Source organism: Salvelinus alpinus, chromosome 5 (genome assembly GCF_045679555.1).
Source record: "Salvelinus alpinus chromosome 5, SLU_Salpinus.1, whole genome shotgun sequence".
Classification (NCBI taxonomy): Eukaryota; Metazoa; Chordata; class Actinopteri; order Salmoniformes; family Salmonidae; genus Salvelinus; species Salvelinus alpinus.
This window is the reverse complement of record NC_092090.1, coordinates 3,092,763-3,120,676: the sequence shown is the minus strand read 5'-3', so window position 1 is coordinate 3,120,676 and position 27,914 is coordinate 3,092,763. Positions and strand designations below refer to the sequence as shown.

Sequence of the window (27,914 nt, the reverse complement as noted above, 5' to 3'; positions counted from 1 at the left end):
CAGGGTAAAGACTATATAGATTGATGTCTCCTCAGGGTAAAGACTATATAGATTGATGTCTCCTCAGGGTAAAGACTATATAGATTGATGTGTCCTCTCCTCAGGGTAAAGACTATATAGATTGATGTCTCCTCTCCTCAGGGTAAAGACTATATAGATTGATGTCTCCTCAGGGTAAAGACTATATAGATTGATGTCTCCTCAGGGTAAAGACTATATAGATTGATGTCTCCTCAGGGTAAAGACTATATAGATTGATGTCTCCTCAGGGTAAAGACTATATAGATTGATGTGTCCTCTCCTCAGGGTAAAGACTATATAGATTGATGTCTCCTCAGGGTAAAGACTATATAGATTGATGTCTCCTCTCCTCAGGGTAAAGACTATATAGATTGATGTCTCCTCAGGGTAAAGACTATATAGATTGATGTCTCCTCAGGGTAAAGACTATATAGATTGATGTCTCCTCAGGGTAAAGACTATATAGATTGATGTGTCCTCAGGGTAAAGACTATATAGATTGATGTCTCCTCTCCTCAGGGTAAAGACTATATAGATTGATGTCTCCTCAGGGTAAAGACTATATAGATTGATGTCTCCTCAGGGTAAAGACTATATAGATTGATGTCTCCTCAGGGTAAAGACTATATAGATTGATGTCTCCTCTCCTCAGGGTAAAGACTATATAGATTGATGTCTCCTCAGGGTAAAGACTATATAGATTGATGTCTCCTCAGGGTAAAGACTATATAGATTGATGTGTCCTCTCCTCAGGGTAAAGACTATATAGATTGATGTCTCCTCAGGGTAAAGACTATATAGATTGATGTCTCCTCAGGGTAAAGACTATATAGATTGATGACTCCTCAGGGTAAAGACTATATAGATTGATGTCTCCTCAGGGTAAAGACTATATAGATTGATGTCTCCTCAGGGTATAGACTATATAGATTGATGTGTCCTCTCCTCAGGGTAAAGACTATATAGATTGATGTCTCCTCAGGGTATAGACTATATAGATTGATGTGTCCTCTCCTCAGGGTAAAGACTATATAGATTGATGTGTCCTCTCCTCAGGGTAAAGACTATATAGATTGATGTCTCCTCAGGGTAAAGACTATATAGATTGATGTGTCCTCTCCTCAGGGTAAAGACTATATAGATTGATGTCTCCTCAGGGTAAAGACTATATAGATTGATGTGTCCTCTCCTCAGGGTAAAGACTATATAGATTGATGTCTCCTCAGGGTAAAGACTATATAGATTGATGTGTCCTCAGGGTAAAGACTATATAGATTGATGTCTCCTCTCCTCAGGGTAAAGACTATATAGATTGATGTCTCCTCAGGGTAAAGACTATATAGATTGATGTCTCCTCAGGGTAAAGACTATATAGATTGATGTGTCCTCTCCTCAGGGTAAAGACTATATAGATTGATGTCTCCTCAGGGTATAGACTATATAGATTGATGTGTCCTCTCCTCAGGGTAAAGACTATATAGATTGATGTCTCCTCAGGGTAAAGACTATATAGATTGATGTCTCCTCTCCTCAGGGTAAAGACTATATAGATTGATGTCTCCTCAGGGTAAAGACTATATAGATTGATGTCTCCTCAGGGTAAAGACTATATAGATTGATGTCTCCTCTCCTCAGGGTAAAGACTATATAGATTGATGTCTCCTCAGGGTAAAGACTATATAGATTGATGTCTCCTCAGGGTAAAGACTATATAGATTGATGTCTCCTCAGGGTAAAGACTATATAGATTGATGTCTCCTCTCCTCAGGGTAAAGACTATATAGATTGATGTCTCCTCAGGGTAAAGACTATATAGATTGATGTCTCCTCAGGGTAAAGACTATATAGATTGATGTCTCCTCAGGGTAAAGACTATATAGATTGATGTCTCCTCAGGGTAAAGACTATATAGATTGATGTGTCCTCAGGGTAAAGACTATATAGATTGATGTCTCCTCAGGGTAAAGACTATATAGATTGATGTGTCCTCAGGGTAAAGACTATATAGATTGATGTGTCCTCTCCTCAGGGTAAAGACTATATAGATTGATGTCTCCTCTCCTCAGGGTAAAGACTATATAGATTGATGTCTCCTCAGGGTAAAGACTATATAGATTGATGTGTCCTCAGGGTAAAGACTATATAGATTGATGTCTCCTCTCCTCAGGGTAAAGACTATATAGATTGATGTGTCCTCTCCTCAGGGTAAAGACTATATAGATTGATGTCTCCTCAGGGTAAAGACTATATAGATTGTCTCCTCTCCTCAGGGTAAAGACTATATAGATTGATGTGTCCTCTCCTCAGGGTAAAGACTATATAGATTGATGTGTCCTCAGGGTAAAGACTATATAGATTGATGTCTCCTCTCCTCAGGGTAAAGACTATATAGATTGATGTCTCCTCAGGGTAAAGACTATATAGATTGTCTCCTCTCCTCAGGGTAAAGACTATATAGATTGATGTCTCCTCAGGGTAAAGACTATATAGATTGATGTGTCCTCTCCTCAGGGTAAAGACTATATAGATTGATGTCTCCTCTCCTCAGGGTAAAGACTATATAGATTGATGTCTCCTCAGGGTAAAGACTATATAGATTGATGTGTCCTCTCCTCAGGGTAAAGACTATATAGATTGATGTGTCCTCTCCTCAGGGTAAAGACTATATAGATTGATGTGTCCTCTCCTCAGGGTAAAGACTATATAGATTGATGTCTCCTCAGGGTAAAGACTATATAGATTGATGTGTCCTCTCCTCAGGGTAAAGACTATATAGATTGATGTGTCCTCTCCTCAGGGTAAAGACTATATAGATTGATGTCTCCTCTCCTCAGGGTAAAGACTATATAGATTGATGTCTCCTCAGGGTAAAGACTATATAGATTGATGTCTCCTCAGGGTAAAGACTATATAGATTGATGTCTCCTCTCCTCAGGGTAAAGACTATATAGATTGATGTCTCCTCTCCTCAGGGTAAAGACTATATAGATTGATGTCTCCTCAGGGTAAAGACTATATAGATTGATGTCTCCTCAGGGTAAAGACTATATAGATTGATGTCTCCTCTCCTCAGGGTAAAGACTATATAGATTGATGTCTCCTCAGGGTAAAGACTATATAGATTGATGTCTCCTCAGGGTAAAGACTATATAGATTGATGTCTCCTCAGGGTAAAGACTATATAGATTGATGTCTCCTCAGGGTAAAGACTATATAGATTGATGTCTCCTCAGGGTAAAGACTATATAGATTGATGTCTCCTCAGGGTAAAGACTATATAGATTGATGTGTCCTCTCCTCAGGGTAAAGACTATATAGATTGATGTCTCCTCTCCTCAGGGTAAAGACTATATAGATTGATGTCTCCTCAGGGTAAAGACTATATAGATTGATGTCTCCTCTCCTCAGGGTAAAGACTATATAGATTGATGTGTCCTCAGGGTAAAGACTATATAGATTGATGTCTCCTCAGGGTAAAGACTATATAGATTGATGTCTCCTCTCCTCAGGGTAAAGACTATATAGATTGATGTCTCCTCAGGGTAAAGACTATATAGATTGATGTCTCCTCAGGGTAAAGACTATATAGATTGATGTGTCCTCAGGGTAAAGACTATATAGATTGATGTGTCCTCTCCTCAGGGTAAAGACTATATAGATTGATGTCTCCTCAGGGTAAAGACTATATAGATTGATGTCTCCTCTCCTCAGGGTAAAGACTATATAGATTGATGTGTCCTCTCCTCAGGGTAAAGACTATATAGATTGATGTCTCCTCAGGGTAAAGACTATATAGATTGATGTGTCCTCTCCTCAGGGTAAAGACTATATAGATTGATGTCTCCTCTCCTCAGGGTAAAGACTATATAGATTGATGTCTCCTCTCCTCAGGGTAAAGACTATATAGATTGATGTCTCCTCAGGGTAAAGACTATATAGATTGATGTCTCCTCAGGGTAAAGACTATATAGATTGATGTCTCCTCTCCTCAGGGTAAAGACTATATAGATTGATGTCTCCTCAGGGTAAAGACTATATAGATTGATGTCTCCTCAGGGTAAAGACTATATAGATTGATGTCTCCTCAGGGTAAAGACTATATAGATTGATGTGTCCTCAGGGTAAAGACTATATAGATTGATGTCTCCTCTCCTCAGGGTAAAGACTATATAGATTGATGTGTCCTCTCCTCAGGGTAAAGACTATATAGATTGATGTCTCCTCAGGGTAAAGACTATATAGATTGATGTCTCCTCTCCTCAGGGTAAAGACTATATAGATTGATGTCTCCTCTCCTCAGGGTAAAGACTATATAGATTGATGTCTCCTCAGGGTAAAGACTATATAGATTGATGTGTCCTCTCCTCAGGGTAAAGACTATATAGATTGATGTGTCCTCAGGGTAAAGACTATATAGATTGATGTCTCCTCAGGGTAAAGACTATATAGATTGATGTCTCCTCAGGGTAAAGACTATATAGATTGATGTGTCCTCTCCTCAGGGTAAAGACTATATAGATTGATGTCTCCTCAGGGTAAAGACTATATAGATTGATGTCTCCTCTCCTCAGGGTAAAGACTATATAGATTGATGTCTCCTCCTCAGGGTAAAGACTATATAGATTGATGTCTCCTCAGGGTAAAGACTATATAGATTGATGTCTCCTCAGGGTAAAGACTATATAGATTGATGTCTCCTCAGGGTAAAGACTATATAGATTGATGTCTCCTCAGGGTAAAGACTATATAGATTGATGTCTCCTCTCCTCAGGGTAAAGACTATATAGATTGATGTGTCCTCAGGGTAAAGACTATATAGATTGATGTGTCCTCAGGGTAAAGACTATATAGATTGATGTCTCCTCTCCTCAGGGTAAAGACTATATAGATTGATGTCTCCTCAGGGTAAAGACTATATAGATTGATGTCTCCTCAGGGTAAAGACTATATAGATTGATGTCTCCTCTCCTCAGGGTAAAGACTATATAGATTGATGTCTCCTCAGGGTAAAGACCATATAGATTGATGTGTCCTCAGGGTAAAGACTATATAGATTGATGTCTCCTCAGGGTAAAGACTATATAGATTGATGTCTCCTCTCCTCAGGGTAAAGACTATATAGATTGATGTCTCCTCAGGGTAAAGACTATATAGATTGATGTCTCCTCAGGGTAAAGACTATATAGATTGATGTCTCCTCTCCTCAGGGTAAAGACTATATAGATTGATGTCTCCTCTCCTCAGGGTAAAGACTATATAGATTGATGTCTCCTCAGGGTAAAGACTATATAGATTGATGTGTCCTCAGGGTAAAGACTATATAGATTGATGTCTCCTCAGGGTAAAGACTATATAGATTGATGTCTCCTCTCCTCAGGGTAAAGACTATATAGATTGATGTCTCCTCTCCTCAGGGTAAAGACTATATAGATTGATGTCTCCTCAGGGTAAAGACTATATAGATTGATGTCTCCTCAGGGTAAAGACTATATAGATTGATGTGTCCTCTCCTCAGGGTAAAGACTATATAGATTGATGTCTCCTCAGGGTAAAGACTATATAGATTGATGTCTCCTCAGGGTAAAGACTATATAGATTGATGTGTCCTCTCCTCAGGGTAAAGACTATATAGATTGATGTCTCCTCTCCTCAGGGTAAAGACTATATAGATTGATGTCTCCTCAGGGTAAAGACTATATAGATTGATGTGTCCTCTCCTCAGGGTAAAGACTATATAGATTGATGTCTCCTCAGGGTAAAGACTATATAGATTGATGTCTCCTCAGGGTAAAGACTATATAGATTGATGTGTCCTCTCCTCAGGGTAAAGACTATATAGATTGATGTGTCCTCTCCTCAGGGTAAAGACTATATAGATTGATGTGTCCTCTCCTCAGGGTAAAGACTATATAGATTGATGTGTCCTCTCCTCAGGGTAAAGACTATATAGATTGATGTGTCCTCTCCTCAGGGTAAAGACTATATAGATTGATGTGTCCTCTCCTCAGGGTAAAGACTATATAGATTGATGTCTCCTCTCCTCAGGGTAAAGACTATATAGATTGATGTCTCCTCAGGGTAAAGACTATATAGATTGATGTCTCCTCTCCTCAGGGTAAAGACTATATAGATTGATGTCTCCTCAGGGTAAAGACTATATAGATTGATGTCTCCTCAGGGTAAAGACTATATAGATTGATGTCTCCTCTCCTCAGGGTAAAGACTATATAGATTGATGTCTCCTCTCCTCAGGGTAAAGACTATATAGATTGATGTGTCCTCTCCTCAGGGTAAAGACTATATAGATTGATGTCTCCTCAGGGTAAAGACTATATAGATTGATGTGTCCTCTCCTCAGGGTAAAGACTATATAGATTGATGTCTCCTCAGGGTAAAGACTATATAGATTGATGTCTCCTCAGGGTAAAGACTATATAGATTGATGTCTCCTCTCCTCAGGGTAAAGACTATATAGATTGATGTGTCCTCTCCTCAGGGTAAAGACTATATAGATTGATGTCTCCTCAGGGTAAAGACTATATAGATTGATGTCTCCTCTCCTCAGGGTAAAGACTATATAGATTGATGTCTCCTCAGGGTAAAGACTATATAGATTGATGTCTCCTCAGGGTAAAGACTATATAGATTGATGTCTCCTCTCCTCAGGGTAAAGACTATATAGATTGATGTGTCCTCTCCTCAGGGTAAAGACTATATAGATTGATGTCTCCTCAGGGTAAAGACTATATAGATTGATGTCTCCTCAGGGTAAAGACTATATAGATTGATGTCTCCTCAGGGTAAAGACTATATAGATTGATGTGTCCTCTCCTCAGGGTAAAGACTATATAGATTGATGTGTCCTCTCCTCAGGGTAAAGACTATATAGATTGATGTCTCCTCAGGGTAAAGACTATATAGATTGATGTCTCCTCTCCTCAGGGTAAAGACTATATAGATTGATGTGTCCTCAGGGTAAAGACTATATAGATTGATGTCTCCTCTCCTCAGGGTAAAGACTATATAGATTGATGTGTCCTCAGGGTAAAGACTATATAGATTGATGTCTCCTCTCCTCAGGGTAAAGACTATATAGATTGATGTGTCCTCAGGGTAAAGACTATATAGATTGATGTCTCCTCAGGGTAAAGACTATATAGATTGATGTCTCCTCAGGGTAAAGACTATATAGATTGATGTCTCCTCAGGGTAAAGACTATATAGATTGATGTCTCCTCAGGGTAAAGACTATATAGATTGATGTCTCCTCAGGGTAAAGACTATATAGATTGATGTCTCCTCAGGGTAAAGACTATATAGATTGATGTCTCCTCAGGGTAAAGACTATATAGATTGATGTGTCCTCTCCTCAGGGTAAAGACTATATAGATTGATGTCTCCTCAGGGTAAAGACTATATAGATTGATGTCTCCTCTCCTCAGGGTAAAGACTATATAGATTGATGTCTCCTCAGGGTAAAGACTATATAGATTGATGTCTCCTCAGGGTAAAGACTATATAGATTGATGTCTCCTCAGGGTAAAGACCATATAGATTGATGTCTCCTCTCCTCAGGGTAAAGACTATATAGATTGATGTCTCCTCAGGGTAAAGACTATATAGATTGATGTCTCCTCAGGGTAAAGACTATATAGATTGATGTCTCCTCAGGGTAAAGACTATATAGATTGATGTCTCCTCAGGGTAAAGACTATATAGATTGATGTCTCCTCTCCTCAGGGTAAAGACTATATAGATTGATGTCTCCTCAGGGTAAAGACTATATAGATTGATGTGTCCTCTCCTCAGGGTAAAGACTATATAGATTGATGTCTCCTCTCCTCAGGGTAAAGACTATATAGATTGATGTGTCCTCAGGGTAAAGACTATATAGATTGATGTGTCCTCTCCTCAGGGTAAAGACTATATAGATTGATGTGTCCTCTCCTCAGGGTAAAGACTATATAGATTGATGTGTCCTCAGGGTAAAGACTATATAGATTGATGTCTCCTCTCCTCAGGGTAAAGACTATATAGATTGATGTCTCCTCAGGGTAAAGACTATATAGATTGATGTCTCCTCAGGGTATAGACTATATAGATTGATGTGTCCTCTCCTCAGGGTAAAGACTATATAGATTGATGTCTCCTCTCCTCAGGGTAAAGACTATATAGATTGATGTCTCCTCAGGGTAAAGACTATATAGATTGATGTGTCCTCTCCTCAGGGTAAAGACTATATAGATTGATGTCTCCTCTCCTCAGGGTAAAGACTATATAGATTGATGTGTCCTCAGGGTAAAGACTATATAGATTGATGTGTCCTCTCCTCAGGGTAAAGACTATATAGATTGATGTGTCCTCTCCTCAGGGTAAAGACTATATAGATTGATGTGTCCTCAGGGTAAAGACTATATAGATTGATGTCTCCTCTCCTCAGGGTAAAGACTATATAGATTGATGTCTCCTCAGGGTAAAGACTATATAGATTGATGTCTCCTCAGGGTAAAGACTATATAGATTGATGTCTCCTCTCCTCAGGGTAAAGACTATATAGATTGATGTGTCCTCAGGGTAAAGACTATATAGATTGATGTGTCCTCTCCTCAGGGTAAAGACTATATAGATTGATGTCTCCTCAGGGTAAAGACTATATAGATTGATGTCTCCTCTCCTCAGGGTAAAGACTATATAGATTGATGTCTCCTCTCCTCAGGGTAAAGACTATATAGATTGATGTGTCCTCAAGGTAAAGACTATATAGATTGATGTCTCCTCAGGGTAAAGACTATATAGATTGATGTCTCCTCAGGGTAAAGACTATATAGATTGATGTGTCCTCAGGGTAAAGACTATATAGATTGATGTGTCCTCTCCTCAGGGTAAAGACTATATAGATTGATGTCTCCTCTCCTCAGGGTAAAGACTATATAGATTGATGTGTCCTCAGGGTAAAGACTATATAGATTGATGTCTCCTCAGGGTAAAGACTATATAGATTGATGTCTCCTCTCCTCAGGGTAAAGACTATATACAGTGGGGAGAACAAGTATTTGATACACTGCCGATTTTGCAGATTTTCCTACTTAAAAAGCATGTAGAGGTCTGTAATTTTTATCATAGGTACACTTCAACTGTGAGAGACGGAATCTAAAACAAAAATCCCGAAAATCACATTGTATGATTTTTAAGTAATTCATTAGCATTTTATTGCATGACATAAGTATTTGATACATCAGAAAAGCAGAACTTAATATTTGGTACAGAATCGTTTGTTTGCAATTACAGAGATCATACGTTTCCTGTAGTTCTTGACCAGGTTTGCACACACTGCAGCAGGGATTTTGGCCCACTCCTCCATACAGACCTTCTCCAGATCCTTCAGGTTTCGGGGCTGTCGCTGGGCAATACGGACTTTCAGCTCCCTCCAAAGATTTTCTATTGGGTTCAGGTCTGGAGACTGGCTAGGCCACTCCAGGACCTTGAGATACTTCTTACGGAGCCACTCCTTAGTTGCCCTGGCTGTGTGTTTCGGGTCGTTGTCATACTGGAAGACCCAGCCACGACCCATCATCAATGCTCTTACTGAGGGAAGGAGGTTGTTGGCTAAGATCTCGCAATACATGGCCCCATCCATCCTCCCCTCAATACGGTGCAGTCGTCCTGTCCCCTTTGCAGAAAAGCATCCCCAAAGAATGATGTTTCCACCTCCATGCTTCACGGTTGGGATGGTGTTCTTGGGGTTGTACTCATCCTTCTTCTTCCTCCAAACACGGCGAGTGGAGTTTAGACCAAAAAGCTCTATTTTTGAATCATCAGACCACATGACCTTCTCCCATTCCTCCTCTGGATCATCCAGATGGTCATTGGCAAACTTCAGACGGGCCTGGACATGCGCCTGCTTGAGCAGGGGGACCTTGTGTGCGCTGCAGGATTTTAATCCATGACGGCGTAGTGTGTTACTAATGGTTTTCTTTGAGACTGTGGTCCCAGCTCTCTTCAGGTCATTGACCAGGTCCTGCCGTGTAGTTCTGGGCTGATCCCTCACCTTCCTCATGATCATTGATGCCCCACGAGGTGAGATCTTGCATGGAGCCCCAGACCGAGGGTGATTGACCATCATCTTGAACTTCTTCTATTTTCTTCTATTTTCTAATAATTGCGCCAACAGTTGTTGCCTTCTCACCAAGCTGCTTGCCTATTGTCCTGTAGCCCATCCCAGCCTTGTGCAGGTCTACAATTTTATCCTTGATGTCCTTACACAGCTCTCTGGTCTTGGCCATTGTGGAGAGGTTGGAGTCTGTTTGATTGAGTGTGTGGACAGGTGTCTTTTATACAGGTAACGAGTTCAAACAGGTGCAGTTAATACAGGTAATGAGTGGAGAACAGGAGGGCTTCTTAAAGAAAAACTAACAGGTCTGTGAGAGCCGGAATTCTTACTGGTTGGTAGGTGATCAAATACTTATGTCATGCAATAAAATGCAAATTAATTACTTAAAAATCATACAATGTGATTTTCTGGATTTTTGTTTTAGATTCCGTCTCTCACAGTTGAAGTGTACCTATGATAAAAATGACAGACCTCTACATGCTTTGTAAGTAGGAAAACCTGCAAAATCGGCAGTGTATCAAATACTTGTTCTCCCCACTGTAGATTGATGTGTCCTCAGGGTAAAGACTATATAGATTGATGTCTCCTCTCCTCAGGGTAAAGACTATATAGATTGATGTCTCCTCAGGGTAAAGACTATATAGATTGATGTCTCCTCAGGGTAAAGACTATATAGATTGATGTCTCCTCAGGGTAAAGACTATATAGATTGATGTCTCCTCAGGGTAAAGACTATATAGATTGATGTCTCCTCAGGGTAAAGACTATATAGATTGATGTGTCCTCAGGGTAAAGACTATATAGATTGATGTCTCCTCTCCTCAGGGTAAAGACTATATAGATTGTCTCCTCTCCTCAGGGTAAAGACTATATAGATTGATGTGTCCTCTCCTCAGGGTAAAGACTATATAGATTGATGTGTCCTCTCCTCAGGGTAAAGACTATATAGATTGATGTCTCCTCTCCTCAGGGTAAAGACTATATAGATTGATGTCTCCTCAGGGTAAAGACTATATAGATTGATGTGTCCTCTCCTCAGGGTAAAGACTATATAGATTGATGTCTCCTCTCCTCAGGGTAAAGACTATATAGATTGATGTGTCCTCAGGGTAAAGACCATATAGATTGATGTCTCCTCTCCTCAGGGTAAAGACTATATAGATTGATGTGTCCTCTCCTCAGGGTAAAGACTATATAGATTGATGTCTCCTCAGGGTAAAGACTATATAGATTGATGTCTCCTCAGGGTAAAGACTATATAGATTGATGTCTCCTCAGGGTAAAGACTATATAGATTGATGTCTCCTCAGGGTAAAGACTATATAGATTGATGTCTCCTCAGGGTAAAGACTATATAGATTGATGTCTCCTCAGGGTAAAGACTATATAGATTGATGTCTCCTCAGGGTAAAGACTATATAGATTGATGTCTCCTCAGGGTAAAGACTATATAGATTGATGTCTCCTCAGGGTAAAGACTATATAGATTGATGTCTCCTCAGGGTAAAGACTATATAGATTGATGTCTCCTCAGGGTAAAGACTATATAGATTGATGTCTCCTCAGGGTAAAGACTATATAGATTGATGTCTCCTCAGGGTAAAGACTATATAGATTGATGTCTCCTCAGGGTAAAGACTATATAGATTGATGTCTCCTCAGGGTAAAGACTATATAGATTGATGTCTCCTCAGGGTAAAGACTATATAGATTGATGTCTCCTCAGGGTAAAGACTATATAGATTGATGTCTCCTCAGGGTAAAGACTATATAGATTGATGTCTCCTCAGGGTAAAGACTATATAGATTGATGTCTCCTCAGGGTAAAGACTATATAGATTGATGTCTCCTCAGGGTAAAGACTATATAGATTGATGTCTCCTCTCCTCAGGGTAAAGACTATATAGATTGATGTCTCCTCAGGGTAAAGACTATATAGATTGATGTCTCCTCAGGGTAAAGACTATATAGATTGATGTCTCCTCTCCTCAGGGTAAAGACTATATAGATTGATGTGTCCTCAGGGTAAAGACTATATAGATTGATGTCTCCTCAGGGTAAAGACTATATAGATTGATGTCTCCTCAGGGTAAAGACTATATAGATTGATGTCTCCTCAGGGTAAAGACTATATAGATTGATGTCTCCTCAGGGTAAAGACTATATAGATTGATGTCTCCTCTCCTCAGGGTAAAGACTATATAGATTGATGTCTCCTCTCCTCAGGGTAAAGACTATATAGATTGATGTCTCCTCAGGGTAAAGACTATATAGATTGATGTCTCCTCAGGGTAAAGACTATATAGATTGATGTCTCCTCTCCTCAGGGTAAAGACTATATAGATTGATGTCTCCTCTCCTCAGGGTAAAGACTATATAGATTGATGTGTCCTCAGGGTAAAGACTATATAGATTGATGTCTCCTCTCCTCAGGGTAAAGACTATATAGATTGATGTCTCCTCAGGGTAAAGACTATATAGATTGATGTGTCCTCAGGGTAAAGACCATATAGATTGATGTCTCCTCTCCTCAGGGTAAAGACTATATAGATTGATGTCTCCTCTCCTCAGGGTAAAGACTATATAGATTGATGTCTCCTCAGGGTAAAGACTATATAGATTGATGTCTCCTCAGGGTAAAGACTATATAGATTGATGTGTCCTCTCCTCAGGGTAAAGACTATATAGATTGATGTCTCCTCAGGGTAAAGACTATATAGATTGATGTCTCCTCAGGGTAAAGACTATATAGATTGATGTCTCCTCAGGGTAAAGACTATATAGATTGATGTCTCCTCTCCTCAGGGTAAAGACTATATAGATTGATGTCTCCTCAGGGTAAAGACTATATAGATTGATGTCTCCTCAGGGTAAAGACTATATAGATTGATGTGTCCTCTCCTCAGGGTAAAGACTATATAGATTGATGTCTCCTCAGGGTAAAGACTATATAGATTGATGTCTCCTCTCCTCAGGGTAAAGACTATATAGATTGATGTCTCCTCAGGGTAAAGACTATATAGATTGATGTCTCCTCTCCTCAGGGTAAAGACTATATAGATTGATGTCTCCTCTCCTCAGGGTAAAGACTATATAGATTGATGTGTCCTCAGGGTAAAGACTATATAGATTGATGTCTCCTCTCCTCAGGGTAAAGACTATATAGATTGATGTCTCCTCTCCTCAGGGTAAAGACTATATAGATTGATGTGTCCTCAGGGTAAAGACTATATAGATTGATGTCTCCTCAGGGTAAAGACTATATAGATTGATGTCTCCTCAGGGTAAAGACTATATAGATTGATGTCTCCTCAGGGTAAAGACTATATAGATTGATGTCTCCTCTCCTCAGGGTAAAGACTATATAGATTGATGTCTCCTCAGGGTAAAGACTATATAGATTGATGTCTCCTCAGGGTAAAGACTATATAGATTGATGTCTCCTCAGGGTAAAGACTATATAGATTGATGTCTCCTCTCCTCAGGGTAAAGACTATATAGATTGATGTCTCCTCTCCTCAGGGTAAAGACTATATAGATTGATGTCTCCTCAGGGTAAAGACTATATAGATTGATGTCTCCTCTCCTCAGGGTAAAGACTATATAGATTGATGTCTCCTCAGGGTAAAGACTATATAGATTGATGTCTCCTCAGGGTAAAGACTATATAGATTGATGTCTCCTCAGGGTAAAGACTATATAGATTGATGTCTCCTCAGGGTAAAGACTATATAGATTGATGTCTCCTCAGGGTAAAGACTATATAGATTGATGTCTCCTCTCAGGGTAAAGACTATATAGATTGATGTCTCCTCAGGGTAAAGACTATATAGATTGATGTCTCCTCAGGGTAAAGACTATATAGATTGATGTCTCCTCAGGGTAAAGACTATATAGATTGATGTCTCCTCAGGGTAAAGACTATATAGATTGATGTGTCCTCTCCTCAGGGTAAAGACTATATAGATTGATGTCTCCTCTCCTCAGGGTAAAGACTATATAGATTGATGTGTCCTCTCCTCAGGGTAAAGACTATATAGATTGATGTCTCCTCAGGGTAAAGACTATATAGATTGATGTCTCCTCTCCTCAGGGTAAAGACTATATAGATTGATGTCTCCTCAGGGTAAAGACTATATAGATTGATGTCTCCTCAGGGTAAAGACTATATAGATTAATGTCTCCTCAGGGTAAAGACTATATAGATTGATGTCTCCTCAGGGTAAAGACTATATAGATTGATGTCTCCTCAGGGTAAAGACTATATAGATTGATGTCTCCTCTCCTCAGGGTAAAGACTATATAGATTGATGTCTCCTCAGGGTAAAGACTATATAGATTGATGTCTCCTCTCCTCAGGGTAAAGACTATATTGTTTCATGTATTGATTAACCTCTGAAGCTGCTTTAGGTCCTTCCTGTTCTCATGTCGTTCTAACTCCTCCCATCAGGGGGCGGTTCCTAAGGGCAACGCCACCAAAGAGTACACGGACAGTCTGCAGCTGAAACCTGGAGAGGTCATCTATAAATGTCCCAAGTGCTGCAGCATCAAACCACAGAGGGCTCACCACTGCAGGTAGACACCATGACAGAGATGGTATAGATATCTATAGATACACATCTAGACACAGAGGGCTCACCACTGCAGGTAGACACCATGACAGAGATGGTATAGATATCTATAGATACACATCTAGACACAGAGGGCTCACCACTGCAGGTAGACACCATGACAGAGATGGTATAGATATCTATAGATACACATCTAGACACAGAGGGCTCACCACTGCAGGTAGACACCATGACAGAGATGGTATAGATATCTATAGATACACATCAAACCACAGAGGGCTCACCACTGCAGGTAGACACCATGACAGAGATGGTATAGATATCTATAGATACACATCAAGACACAGAGGGCTCACCACTGCAGGTAGACACCATGACAGAGATGGTATAGATATCTATAGATACACATCAAGACACAGAGGGCTCACCACTGCAGGTAGACACCATGACAGAGATGGTATAGATATCTATAGATACACATCACATCTAGACACAGAGGGCTCACCACTGCAGGTAGACACCATGACAGAGATGGTATAGATATCTATAGATACACATCTAGACACAGAGGGCTCACCACTGCAGGTAGACACCATGACAGAGATGGTATAGATATCTATAGATACACATCACATCAAGACACAGAGGGCTCACCACTGCAGGTAGACACCATGACAGAGATGGTATAGATATCTATAGATACACATCACATCAAGACACAGAGGGCTCACCACTGCAGGTAGACACCATGACAGAGATGGTATAGATATCTATAGATACACATCACATCAAGACACAGAGGGCTCACCACTGCAGGTGAGGGATACTCACTGGCTTAAGGTGTCTGCATGCTTCCCAGCCGAAACAGTTTGGACAAACCTACTCATTCAAGGGTTCTTCTTACTGCAGGTAAAGGAAGAGTCTGACCAACCAACTGGCTCACACCATCTAAACACTGGTTAGACCAATAGCTTCACTAGTTAATGTCCATGACTCCTTCTAGTGGGGTTCAAGGTGTCTTTACCGTCTAATACATTGTGTGTCACTGCAGGTATTGGCTCCTGTCACCTGTGGTTGGTACGGTTGTACAGTCATGTAATCACACATTTCTTCCAGGGTCTTTGTCAAAGGAATTAATGTATGTTTTCCATCTCCCCTCTCCTCGCCTGTAGCATCTGTAAGCGATGTATCCGTAAGATGGACCACCACTGTCCCTGGGTCAACAACTGTGTCGGGGAGAGGAACCAGCGCTTCTTTGTGCTCTTCACTGTAAGTACCTGATGTCAGGTCCTACCGTACCTCAGTGTAGGGGGAGTCCTGACTGTACCTGATGTCAGGTCCTACCGTACCTCAGTGTAGGGGGAGTCCTGACTGTACCTTATTATGTCAAGTCCTACCGTACCTCAGTGTAGGAGGAGTCCTGGCTGTACCTGATGTCAGGTCCTACCGTACCTCAGTGTAGGGGGAGTCCTGACTGTACCTGATGTCAGGTCCTACCGTACCTCAGTGTAGGGGAAGTCCTGACTGTACCTTATTATGTCAAGTCCTACCGTACCTCAGTGTAGGAGGAGTCCTGACTGTACCTTATTATGTCAAGTCCTACCGTACCTCAGTGTAGGGGGAGTCCTGACTGTACCTTATTATGTCAAGTCCTACTTTACCTCAGTGTAGGAGGAATCCTTCCTGACTGTACCTTATTATGTAAAGTCCTACCATACCTCAGTGTAGGGGGGAATCCTTCCTGACTGTACCTTATTATGTCAAGTCCTACCATACCTCAGTGTAGGGGGAGTCCTGACTGTACCTTATTATGTCAAGTCCTACCGTACCTCAGTGTAGGAGGATCCTGACTGTACCTTATGTCAAGTCCTACCGTACCTCAGTGTAGGGGGAGTCCTGACTGTACCTTATTATGTCAAGTCCTACCATACCTCAGTGTAGGAGGGGTCCTGACTGTACCTTATTATGTCAAGTCCTACCATACCTCAGTGTAGGAGGAGTCCTGACTGTACCTTATTATGTCAAGTCCTACCGTACCTCAGTGTAGGGGGAATCCTTCCTGACTGTACCTTATTATGTCAAGTCCTACCATACCTCAGTGTAGGGGGGAATCCTTCCTGACTGTACCTTATTATGTCAAGTCCTACCATACCTCAGTGTAGGGGGAGTCCTGACTGTACCTTATTATGTCAAGTCCTACCATACCTCAGTGTAGGAGGAGTCCTGACTGTACCTTATTATGTCAAGTCCTACCGTACCTCAGTGTAGAAGGAGTCCTGACTGTACCTTATTATGTCAAGTCCTACCGTACCTCAGTGTAAGAGGAATCCTTCCTGACTGTACCTTATTATGTCAAGTCCTACCATACCTCAGTGTAGGAGGAGTCCTGACTGTACCTTATTATGTCAAGTCCTACCATACCTCAGTGTAGAAGGAGTCCTGACTGTACCTTATTATGTCAAGTCCTACCATACCTCAGTGTAGGGGGAGTCCTGACTGTACCTTATTATGTCAAGTCGTACCATACCTCAGTGTAGGAGGAGTCCTGACTGTACCTTATTATGTCAAGTCCTACCGTACCTCAGTGTAGGGGGATCCTGACTGTACCTTATTATGTCAAGTCCTACCGTACCTCAGTGTAGGAGGGGTCCTGACTGTACCTTATTATGTCAAGTCCTACCGTACCTCAGTGTAGGGGGAGTCCTGACTGTACCTTATTATGTCAAGTCCTACCATACCTCAGTGTAGGAGGAGTCCTGACTGTACCTTATTATGTCAAGTCCTACCATACCTCAGTGTAGGAGGAGTCCTGACTGTACCTTATTATGTCAAGTCCTACCGTACCTCAGTGTAGTGGGAGTCCTGACTGTACCTTATTATGTCAAGTCCTACCATACCTCAGTGTAGGAGGGGTCCTGACTGTACCTTATTATGTCAAGTCCTACCATACCTCAGTGTAGGGGGAATCCTTCCTGACTGTACCTTATTATGTCAAGTCCTACCGTACCTCAGTGTAGGAGGAGTCCTGACTGTACCTTATTATGTCAAGTCCTACCATACCTCAGTGTAGGGGGAATCCTTCCTGACTGTACCTTCTGTCAAGTCCTACCATACCTCAGTGTAGGGGGAGTCCTGACTGTACCTTATTATGTCAAGTCCTACCATACCTCAGTGTAGAAGGAATCCTGACTGTTCCTTATTATGTCAAGTCCTACCATACCTCAGTGTAGGAGGGGTCCTGACTGTACCTTATTATGTCAAGTCCTACCATACCTCAGTGTAGGAGGGGTCCTGACTGTACCTTATTATGTCAAGTCTTACCATACCTCAGTGTAGGGGGAGTCCTGACTGTACCTTATTATGTCAAGTCCTACCATACCTCAGTGTAGAAGGAATCCTGACTGTTCCTTATTATGTCAAGTCCTACCATACCTCAGTGTAGGAGGGGTCCTGACTGTACCTTATTATGTCAAGTCCTACCATACCTCAGTGTAGGAGGGGTCCTGACTGTACCTTATTATGTCAAGTCCTACCATACCTCAGTGTAGAGGGAATCCTTCCTGATTGTACCTTATTATGTCAAGTCCTACCATACCTCAGTGTAGGAGGATCCTGACTGTACCTTATTATGTCAAGTCCTACCGTACCTCAGTGTAGGAGGGGTCCTGACTGTACCTTATTATGTCAAGTTCTACCATACCTCAGTGTAGGAGGGGTCCTGACTGTACCTTATTATGTCAAGTCCTACCATACCTCAGTGTAGGAGGGGTCCTGACTGTACCTTATTATGTCAAGTCCTACCATACCTCAGTGTAGGAGGAGTCCTGACTGTACCTTATTATGTCAAGTCCTACCATACCTCAGTGTAGGGGGAATCCTGACTGTACCTTATTATGTCAAGTCCTACCGTACCTCAGTGTAGGAGGAGTCCTGACTGTACCTTATTATGTCAAGTCCTACCATACCTCAGTGTAGGAGGGGTCCTGACTGTACCTTATTATGTCAAGTCCTACCGTACCTCAGTGTAGGAGGAGTCCTGACTGTACCTTATTATGTCAAGTCCTACCATACCTCAGTGTAGGGGGAATCCTTCCTGACTGTACCTTATTATGTCAAGTCCTACCATACCTCAGTGTAGGGGGAGTCCTGACTGTACCTTATTATGTCAAGTCCTACCATACCTCAGTGTAGGAGGAGTCCTGACTGTACCTTATTATGTCAAGTCCTACCATACCTCAGTGTAGGGGGAATCCTGACTGTACCTTATTATGTCAAGTCGTACCATACCTCAGTGTAGGGGGAATCCTGACTGTACCTTATTATGTCAGGTCCTACCATACCTCAGTGTAGGAGGGGTCCTGACTGTACCTTATTATGTCAAGTCCTACCATACCTCAGTGTAGGAGGGGTCCTGACTGTACCTTATTATGTCAAGTCCTACCATACCTCAGTGTAGGAGGGGTCCTGACTGTACCTTATTATGTCAAGTCCTACCGTACCTCAGTGTAGGAGGAGTCCTGACTGTACCTTATTATGTCAAGTCCTACCGTACCTCAGTGTAGGGGGAGTCCTGACTGTACCTTATTATGTCAAGTCCTACCATACCTCAGTGTAGGAGGGGTCCTGACTGTACCTTATTATGTCAAGTCCTACCGTACCTCAGTGTAGGAGGAGTCCTGACTGTACCTTATTATGTCAAGTCCTACCATACCTCAGTGTAGGGGGAATCCTTCCTGACTGTACCTTATTATGTCAAGTCCTACCATACCTCAGTGTAGGGGGAGTCCTGACTGTACCTTATTATGTCAAGTCCTACCATACCTCAGTGTAGGGGGAGTCCTGACTGTACCTTATTATGTCAAGTCCTACCATACCTCAGTGTAGGGGGAGTCCTGACTGTACCTTATTATGTCAAGTCCTACCGTACCTCAGTGTAGGAGGATCCTGACTGTACCTTATTATGTCAAGTCCTACCATACCTCAGTGTAGGGGGAATCCTGACTGTACCTTATTATGTCAAGTCCTACCATACCTCAGTGTAGGGCGAATCTTGACTGTACCTTATTATGTCAAGTCCTACCATACCTCAGTGTAGGGGGAATCCTGACTGTACCTTATTATGTCAGGTCCTACCATACCTCAGTGTAGGAGGGGTCCTGACTGTACCTTATTATGTCAAGTCCTACCATACCTCAGTGTAGGGGGGAATCCTTCCTGACTGTACCTTATTATGTCAAGTCCTACCGTACCTCAGTGTAGGAGGAGTCCTGACTGTGCCTTATTATGTCAAGTCCTACCATACCTCAGTGTAGGGGGATCCTGACTGTACCTTATTATGTCAAGTCCTACCATACCTCAGTGTAGGGGGAGTCCTGACTGTACCTTATTATGTCAAGTCCTACCGTACCTCAATGTAGGAGGAGTCCTGACTGTACCTTATTATGTCAAGTCCTACCATACCTCAGTGTAGGAGGGGTCCTGACTGTACCTTATTATGTCAAGTCCTACCATACCTCAGTGTAGGAGGGGTCCTGACTGTACCTTATTATGTCAAGTCCTACCAAACCTCAGTGTAGGAGGGGTCCTGACTGTACCTTATTATGTCAAGTCCTACCATACCTCAGTGTAGGAGGGGTCCTGACTGTACCTTATTATGTCAAGTCCTACCATACCTCAGTGTAGGAGGAGTCCTGACTGTACCTTATTATGTCAATACTACCGTACCTCAGTGTAGGGGGAGTCCTGACTGTACCTTATTATGTCAAGTCCTACCATACCTCAGTGTAGGAGGAGTCCTGACTGTACCTTATTATGTCAAGTCCTACCGTACCTCAGTGTAGGAGGAGTCCTGACTGTACCTTATTATGTCAAGTCCTACCGTACCTCAGTGTAGGAGGAGTCCTGACTGTACCTTATTATGTCAAGTCCTACCGTACCTCAGTGTAGGAGGAGTCCTGACTGTACCTTATTATGTCAAGTCCTACCATACCTCAGTGTAGGAGGATCCTGACTGTACCTTATTATGTCAAGTCCTACCATACCTCAGTGTAGGGGGGAATCCTTCCTGACTGTACCTTATTATGTCAAGTCCTACCGTACCTCAGTGTAGGAGGAGTCCTGACTGTACCTTATTATGTCAAGTCCTACCGTACCTCAGTGTAGGAGGAGTCCTGACTGTACCTTATTATGTCAAGTCCTACCGTACCTCAGTGTAGGAGGAGTCCTGACTGTACCTTATTATGTCAAGTCCTACCGTACCTCAGTGTAGGAGGAGTCCTGACTGTAACTTATTATGTCAAGGGCTACCGTACCTCAGTGTAGGAGGAGTCCTGACTGTAACTTATTATGTCAAGTCCTACCGTACCTCAGTGTAGGAGGAGTCCTGACTGTAACTTATTATGTCAAGGGCTACCGTACCTCAGTGTAGGAGGAGTCCTGACTGTACCTTATTATGTCAAGTCCTACCGTACCTCAGTGTAGGAGGGGTCCTGACTGTACCTTATTATGTCAAGTCCTACCATACCTCAGTGTAGGAGGGGTCCTGACTGTACCTTATTATGTCAAGTCCTACCATACCTCAGTGTAGGGGGATCCTGACTGTACCTTCTGTCAAGTCCTACCATACCTCAGTGTAGGGGGAGTCCTGACTGTACCTTATTATGTCAAGTCCTACCATACCTCAGTGTAGGGGGATCCTGACTGTACCTTATTATGTCAAGTCCTACCATACCTCAGTGTAGGAGGAGTCCTGACTGTACCTTATTATGTCAAGTCCTACCGTATCTCAGTGTAGGGGGAGTCCTGACTGTACCTTATTATGTCAAGTCCTACCGTACCTCAGTGTAGGAGGAGTCCTGACTGTACCTTATTATGTCAAGTCCTACCGTACCTCAGTGTAGGGGGAGTCCTGACTGTACCTTATTATGTCAAGTCCTACCGTACCTCAGTGTAGGGGGAGTCCTGACTGTACCTTATTATGTCAAGTCCTACAGTACCTCAGTGTAGGAGGAATCCTTCCTGACTGTACCTTATTATGTCAAGTCCTACCGTACCTCAGTGTAGGAGGAGTCCTGACTGTACCTTATTATGTCAAGTCCTACCATACCTCAGTGTAGGGGGAGTCCTGACTGTACCTTATTATGTCAAGTCCTACAGTACCTCAGTGTAGGAGGAATCCTTCCTGACTGTACCTTATTATGTCAAGTCCTACCATACCTCAGTGTAGGGGGAATCATTCCTGACTGTACCTTATTATGTCAAGTCCTACCATACCTCAGTGTAGGGGGAGTCCTGACTGTACCTTATTATGTCAAGTCCTACCATACCTCAGTGTAGGAGGAGTCCTGACTGTACCTTATTATGTCAAGTCCTACCGTACCTCAGTGTAGGGGGAATCCTTCCTGACTGTACCTTATTATGTCAAGTCCTACCGTACCTCAGTGTAGGAGGAGTCCTGACTGTACCTTATTATGTCAAGTCCTACCGTACCTCAGTGTAGGAGGAGTCCTGACTGTACCTTATTATGTCAAGTCCTACCGTACCTCAGTGTAGGAGGAGTCCTGACTGTACCTTATTATGTCAAGTCCTACCGTACCTCAGTGTAGGAGGGGTCCTGACTGTACCTTATTATGTCAAGTCCTACCGTACCTCAGTGTAGGAGGAGTCCTGACTGTACCTTATTATGTCAAGTCCTACCGTACCTCAGTGTAGGAGGAGTCCTGACTGTACCTTATTATGTCAAGTCCTACCATACCTCAGTGTAGGGGGAATCCTTCCTGACTGTACCTTATTATGTCAAGTCCTACCGTACCTCAGTGTAGGGGGAATCCTTCCTGACTGTACCTTATTATGTCAAGTCCTACCGTACCTCAGTGTAGGGGGAATCCTTCCTGACTGTACCTTATTATGTCAAGTCCTACCGTACCTCAGTGTAGGGGGAATCCTTCCTGACTGTACCTTATTATGTCAAGTCCTACCGTACCTCAGTGTAGGGGGAATCCTTCCTGACTGTACCTTATTATGTCAAGTCCTACCATACCTCAGTGTAGGGGGAATCCTTCCTGACTGTACCTTATTATGTCAAGTCCTACCGTACCGCAGTGTAGGGGGAGTCCTGACTGTACCTTATTATGTCAAGTCCTACCATACCTCAGTGTAGGGGGAGTCCTGACTGTACCTTATTATGTCAAGTCCTACCGTACCTCAGTGTAGGAGGAGTCCTGACTGTACCTTATTATGTCAAGTCCTACCGTACCTCAGTGTAGGGGGAATCCTTCCTGACTGTACCTTATTATGTCCAGTCCTACTGTACCTCAGTGTAGGAGGAGTCCTGACTGTACCTTATTATGTCAAGTCCTACCGTACCTCAGTGTAGGGGGAATCCTTCCTGACTGTACCTTATGATGTCAAGTCCTACCATACCTCAGTGTAGGGGGAATCCTTCCTGACTGTACCTTATTATGTCAAGTCCTACCGTACCTCAGTGTAGGGGGAATCCTTCCTGACTGTACCTTATTATGTCAAGTCATACCGTACCTCAGTGTAGGAGGAGTCCTGACTGTACCTTATTATGTCAAGTCCTACCGTACCTCAGTGTAGGGGAGTCCTGACTGTACCTTATTATGTCAAGTCCTACCGTACCTCAGTGTAGGGGAGTCCTGACTGTACCTTATTATGTCAAGTCCTACCGTACCTCAGTGTAGGGGGAATCCTTCCTGACTGTACCTTTATTATGTCAAGTTCTACCGTACCTCAGTGTAGGGGGAGTCCTTCCTGACTGTACCTTATTATGTCAAGTCCTACCATACCTCAGTGTAGGAGGGAGTCCTGACTGTACCTTATTATGTCAAGTACTACCGTACCTCAGTGTAGGGGGAGTCCTGACTGTACCTTATTATGTCAAGTCCTACCGTACCTCAGTGTAGGAGGAGTCCTGACTGTACCTTATTATGTCAAGTCCTACCGTACCTCAGTGTAGGGGGAGTCCTGACTGTACCTTATTATGTCAAGTCCTACCATACCTCAGTGTAGGAGGGGTCCTGACTGTACCTTATTATGTCAAGTCCTACCGTACCTCAGTGTAGGGGGTGTCCTGACTGTACCTTATTATGTCAAGTCCTACCATACCTCAGTGTAGGAGGGGTTCTGACTGTACCTTATTATGTCAAGTCCTACCGTACCTCAGTGTAGGAGGATCCTGACTGTACCTAATGTCAAGTTCTACCGTACCTCAGTGTAGGGGGAGTCCTTCCTGACTGTACCTTATTATGTCAAGTCCTACCATACCTCAGTGTAGGAGGAGTCCTGACTGTACCTTATTATGTCAAGTCCTACCGTACCTCAGTGTAGGGGGAGTCCTTCCTGACTGTACCTTATTATGTCAAGTCCTACCGTACCTCAGTGTAGGGGGAGTCCTGACTGTACCTTATTATGTCAAGTCCTACCGTACCTCAGTGTAGGGGGAGTCCTGACTGTACCTTATTATGTCAAGTCCTACCATACCTCAGTGTAGGGGGAGTCCTGACTGTACCTTATTATGTCAAGTCCTACCATACCTCAGTGTAGGGGGAGTCCTGACTGTACCTTATTATGTCAAGTCCTACCATACCTCAGTGTAGGGGGAGTCCTGACTGTACCTTATTATGTCAAGTCCTACCATACCTCAGTGTAGGGGGAGTCCTGACTGTACCTTATTATGTCAAGTCCTACCATACCTCAGTGTAGGGGGAATCCTGACTGTACCTTATTATGTCAAGTCCTACCATACCTCAGTGTAGGGGGAATCCTGACTGTACCTTATTATGTCAAGTCCTACCGTACCTCAGAGCGATGGTGTAGTTTTGGTGTCTGACTATTGTTTACATTAATGTCCAGCATTTGATGTTTATCTCTCCCAGCGTCTGTGTGGGTAATAACCCTTTATTCACTGTTTTTCTTTTTCCCCCTCTTCCTCTCTTTCTGTCTTCCTCTCTCTCTCTCTCTTCCTCCCGCTCACTTTCCCCTTTCTACTCTCTCCTGTTCCCTCTCTCTCTCCCACCTCACCATTCCTCTCTTTACCTCCTTCCCCCATCCCTCTCCTTTCTCTGACTCCATCATTACCCTCTCTCCTTCTCTCCTCCTCCCTTCTCTCCTCCTCCCTTCTCTCCTCCTCCCCTCTCTACTCCTCCCCTCTCTCCTCCTCCCGTCTCTCCTCCTCCCCTCTCTCCTCCCTCCAGATGTACATAGCTCTGATCTCAGTCTACGCCCTCTGCCTCAGTTTCCTACAGTTCTACAGCTGTGTCCATGACCAGTGGAATGGTAGGCTACTGTTTACTTCTTCATTCACTGTGGTAGGCTACTGTTCTACAGCTGTGTCCATGACCAGTGGAATGGTAGGCTACTGTTTACGTCTACATTCACTGTGGTAGGCTACTGTTCTACATTCACTGTGGTAGGCTACTGTTAACTTCTACATTCACTGTGGTAGGCTACTGTTCTACATTCACTGTGGTAGGCTACTGTTCTACATTCACTGTGGTAGGCTACTGTTTACGTCTACATTCACTGTGGTAGGCTACTGTTTACGTCTACATTCACTGTGGTAGACTACTGTTTACTTCTACATTCACTGTGGTAGGCTACTGTTTACTTCTACATTCAATGTGGTAGGCTACTGTTTACGTCTACATTCACTGTGGTAGGCTACTGTTTACTGCTACATTCACTGTGGTAGGCAACTGATTACTTCTAAATTCACTGTGGTAGGCTACTGTTCTACATTCACTGTGGTAGGCTACTGTTCTACATTCACTGTGGTAGGCTACTGTTCTACATTCACTGTGGTAGGCTACTGTTCTACATTCACTGTGGTAGGCTACTGTTCTACATTCACTGTGGTAGGCTACTGTTTACGTCTACATTCACTGTGGTAGGCTACTGTTTACGTCTACATTCACTGTGGTAGGCTACTGTTTACGTCTACATTCACTGTGGTAGGCTACTGTTTACTTCTACATTCAATGTGGTAGGCTACTGTTTACGTCTACATTCACTGTGGTAGGCTACTGTTTACTGCTACATTCACTGTGGTAGGCAACTGATTACTTCTAAATTCACTGTGGTAGGCTACTGTTTACTTCTACATTCACTGTGGTAGGCTACTGTTTACTTCTACATTCACTGTGGTAGGCTACTGTTCTACATTCACTGTGGTAGGCTACTGTTCTACATTCACTGTGGTAGGCTACTGTTCTACATTCACTGTGGTAGGCTACTGTTCTACATTCACTGTGGTAGGCTACTGTTTACGTCTACATTCACTGTGGTAGGCTACTGTTTACTTCTACATTCACTGTGGTAGGCTACTGTTTACGTCTACATTCACTGTGTTTCTATGTTCAGTGTAATGGTAGGCTACTGTAGGATAAGGGTACGGCTAAGACTATAAGAACTGGTCGTCTAGTACGTTCGGAACAGAGAGTAAAAGGAGCAGGTTTCTGGGCACGGAAGAATAGACTCAAGGTATAATGTACAGACAAGGGTATGGTAGGATGTGAATACAGTGGAGTTAAACCTAGGCATTGAGTGACGATGAGAGAGGTATTGTCTCTAGAGACACCATTTAAACCAGGTGAGGTCACCTGTGTGGGAGGTGGAACAAAAGAGTTAGCTAAGGCATATTGATGCAGGGCTGGAGGCGATACAGTGAAATAAGACCGTAATCACTAACCAAAACAGCAATGGACAAGGCATATTGACATTAGGGATGCGTAGCCGAGAGGTCATTGGGTCTAGTGTGTTGCTAGGCGGGTTGAAGACACGGCGATTCAGACAGCTAGCGGGCCGGGCCTAGCAGGCTAGCAGAAGGGCCTTAGGGGGACGCCGCGACGGAAGAGTCTGTTCTAGCCCCCTCAGACAGTTACGTCGGCAGACCAGTCGGGACGAATCGGCAGGGCTCCGTGTAATAAAAGGGTCCAGGCCAATTGGCAAAATAGGTATTGTAGCCCAAGGAAGTTGGCTGATGGACCTCTTTAGCTAACAGTCCGATATGCTCTGGACAGCTAGCGGGCCGGGGCTAGCAGATGGGCATTCAGGGGACGTCGTGACGGAGGAGCCTGTTCAAAACCCCCTCGGGCGGATTACGTCGGGAGACCAGTTGTGAAGGATCGGCAGGGCTCCGTATCGGCAGTAAAAGGGGTCCAGGCCAATTGGCATTGTATCCCAAGTAGTGGCTGATGGACCTCTTCAGCTTGACGGGAGATGGGCCGAGCACAGGCTAGCTACAGGCTAATTGGTGCTTTCTTCGGGACAGAGACGTTAGCCAGGGGGTAGCCACTCGGATAGCAGCTAGCTAGCTACAGGCTAATTGGTACTTGCTTCGGGACAGAGATGTTAGCCAGGGGGTAGCCACTCGGATAGCAGCTAGCTAGCTGTGATGATCCAGGTGAAAAGCTTCAGAGCTTGCGGTAGGAATCAGTAGATGTGGGGAAAAGAGTCCAGTATGCTCTGGTTTGAATCGCGCTGTGCAGACTGGCAGGAGTTGTCCAGGCTAAAAGTTAGCTGATGACCTCTAGCAGTGGCTAGCTAGTTAGCTGGCTAGCTTCTGTTGGGGGTTCCAGTTTTGTCAATAGGGGGGCGCCATTTCGACTTTGTAAAAATTAGTTCCCAAATTAAACCGCCTCGTACTCAATTCTTGCTCATACAATATGCATATTATTATTACTATTGGATAGAAAACTCTCTAGTTTCTAAAACCGTTTGAATTATATCTGTGAGTAAAACAGAACTCAAGTTGCAGCTAACTTCCTGTCAGGAAGTGAGAAATCTGAAATCGATGCTCTGTTCCAGGGTCAGTTTATTAAATTGCATGTGATCTATGAGTCGACATGCACTGCATACGATTTCCCCTAGATGTCAGTAAGCAGTGAGAATTGGAATGGTGTTGCTAGGCAGATCTGAGGCCATATAAAGGCTCATGGAACCGGGGGTGCACTCTTTTCAACGTTCGTCATGGCGCAAAGGAGGACCTCAGGATGGCATTCTGAAAAGCTCTCGTTATAGGCCTTAGATATATCTGGCTCTGATTTTATTCGATATAGGTGTTAAAGACATCATAATGTAGTTATTTTAAACCGAGTTATATCAGTTTATATCAGTATAATGCGATTTTCGGATATTTCTTTGTGCTGCGTTATGAAGAGTTGGACACGTCTGGGCCACATAGCTAATGTTTG

The 27,914-nt window shown here is 43.0% G+C and overlaps 1 protein-coding gene across 1 annotated transcript in view; it reads left to right on the top strand.

Moving 5' to 3' along the window:
• LOC139575426 (palmitoyltransferase ZDHHC7-like) overlaps positions 1-27,914 on the top strand; it is a 49,307-nt gene that overhangs the window by 12,853 nt on the left and 8,540 nt on the right. The window contains exons 4-6 of the mRNA XM_071400377.1: positions 14,583-14,707; positions 15,876-15,972; positions 24,918-24,999. Of these exons, the coding sequence (XP_071256478.1) occupies positions 14,583-14,707; positions 15,876-15,972; positions 24,918-24,999 (304 nt within the window). The remainder of the gene's footprint in view (positions 1-14,582; positions 14,708-15,875; positions 15,973-24,917; positions 25,000-27,914) is intronic.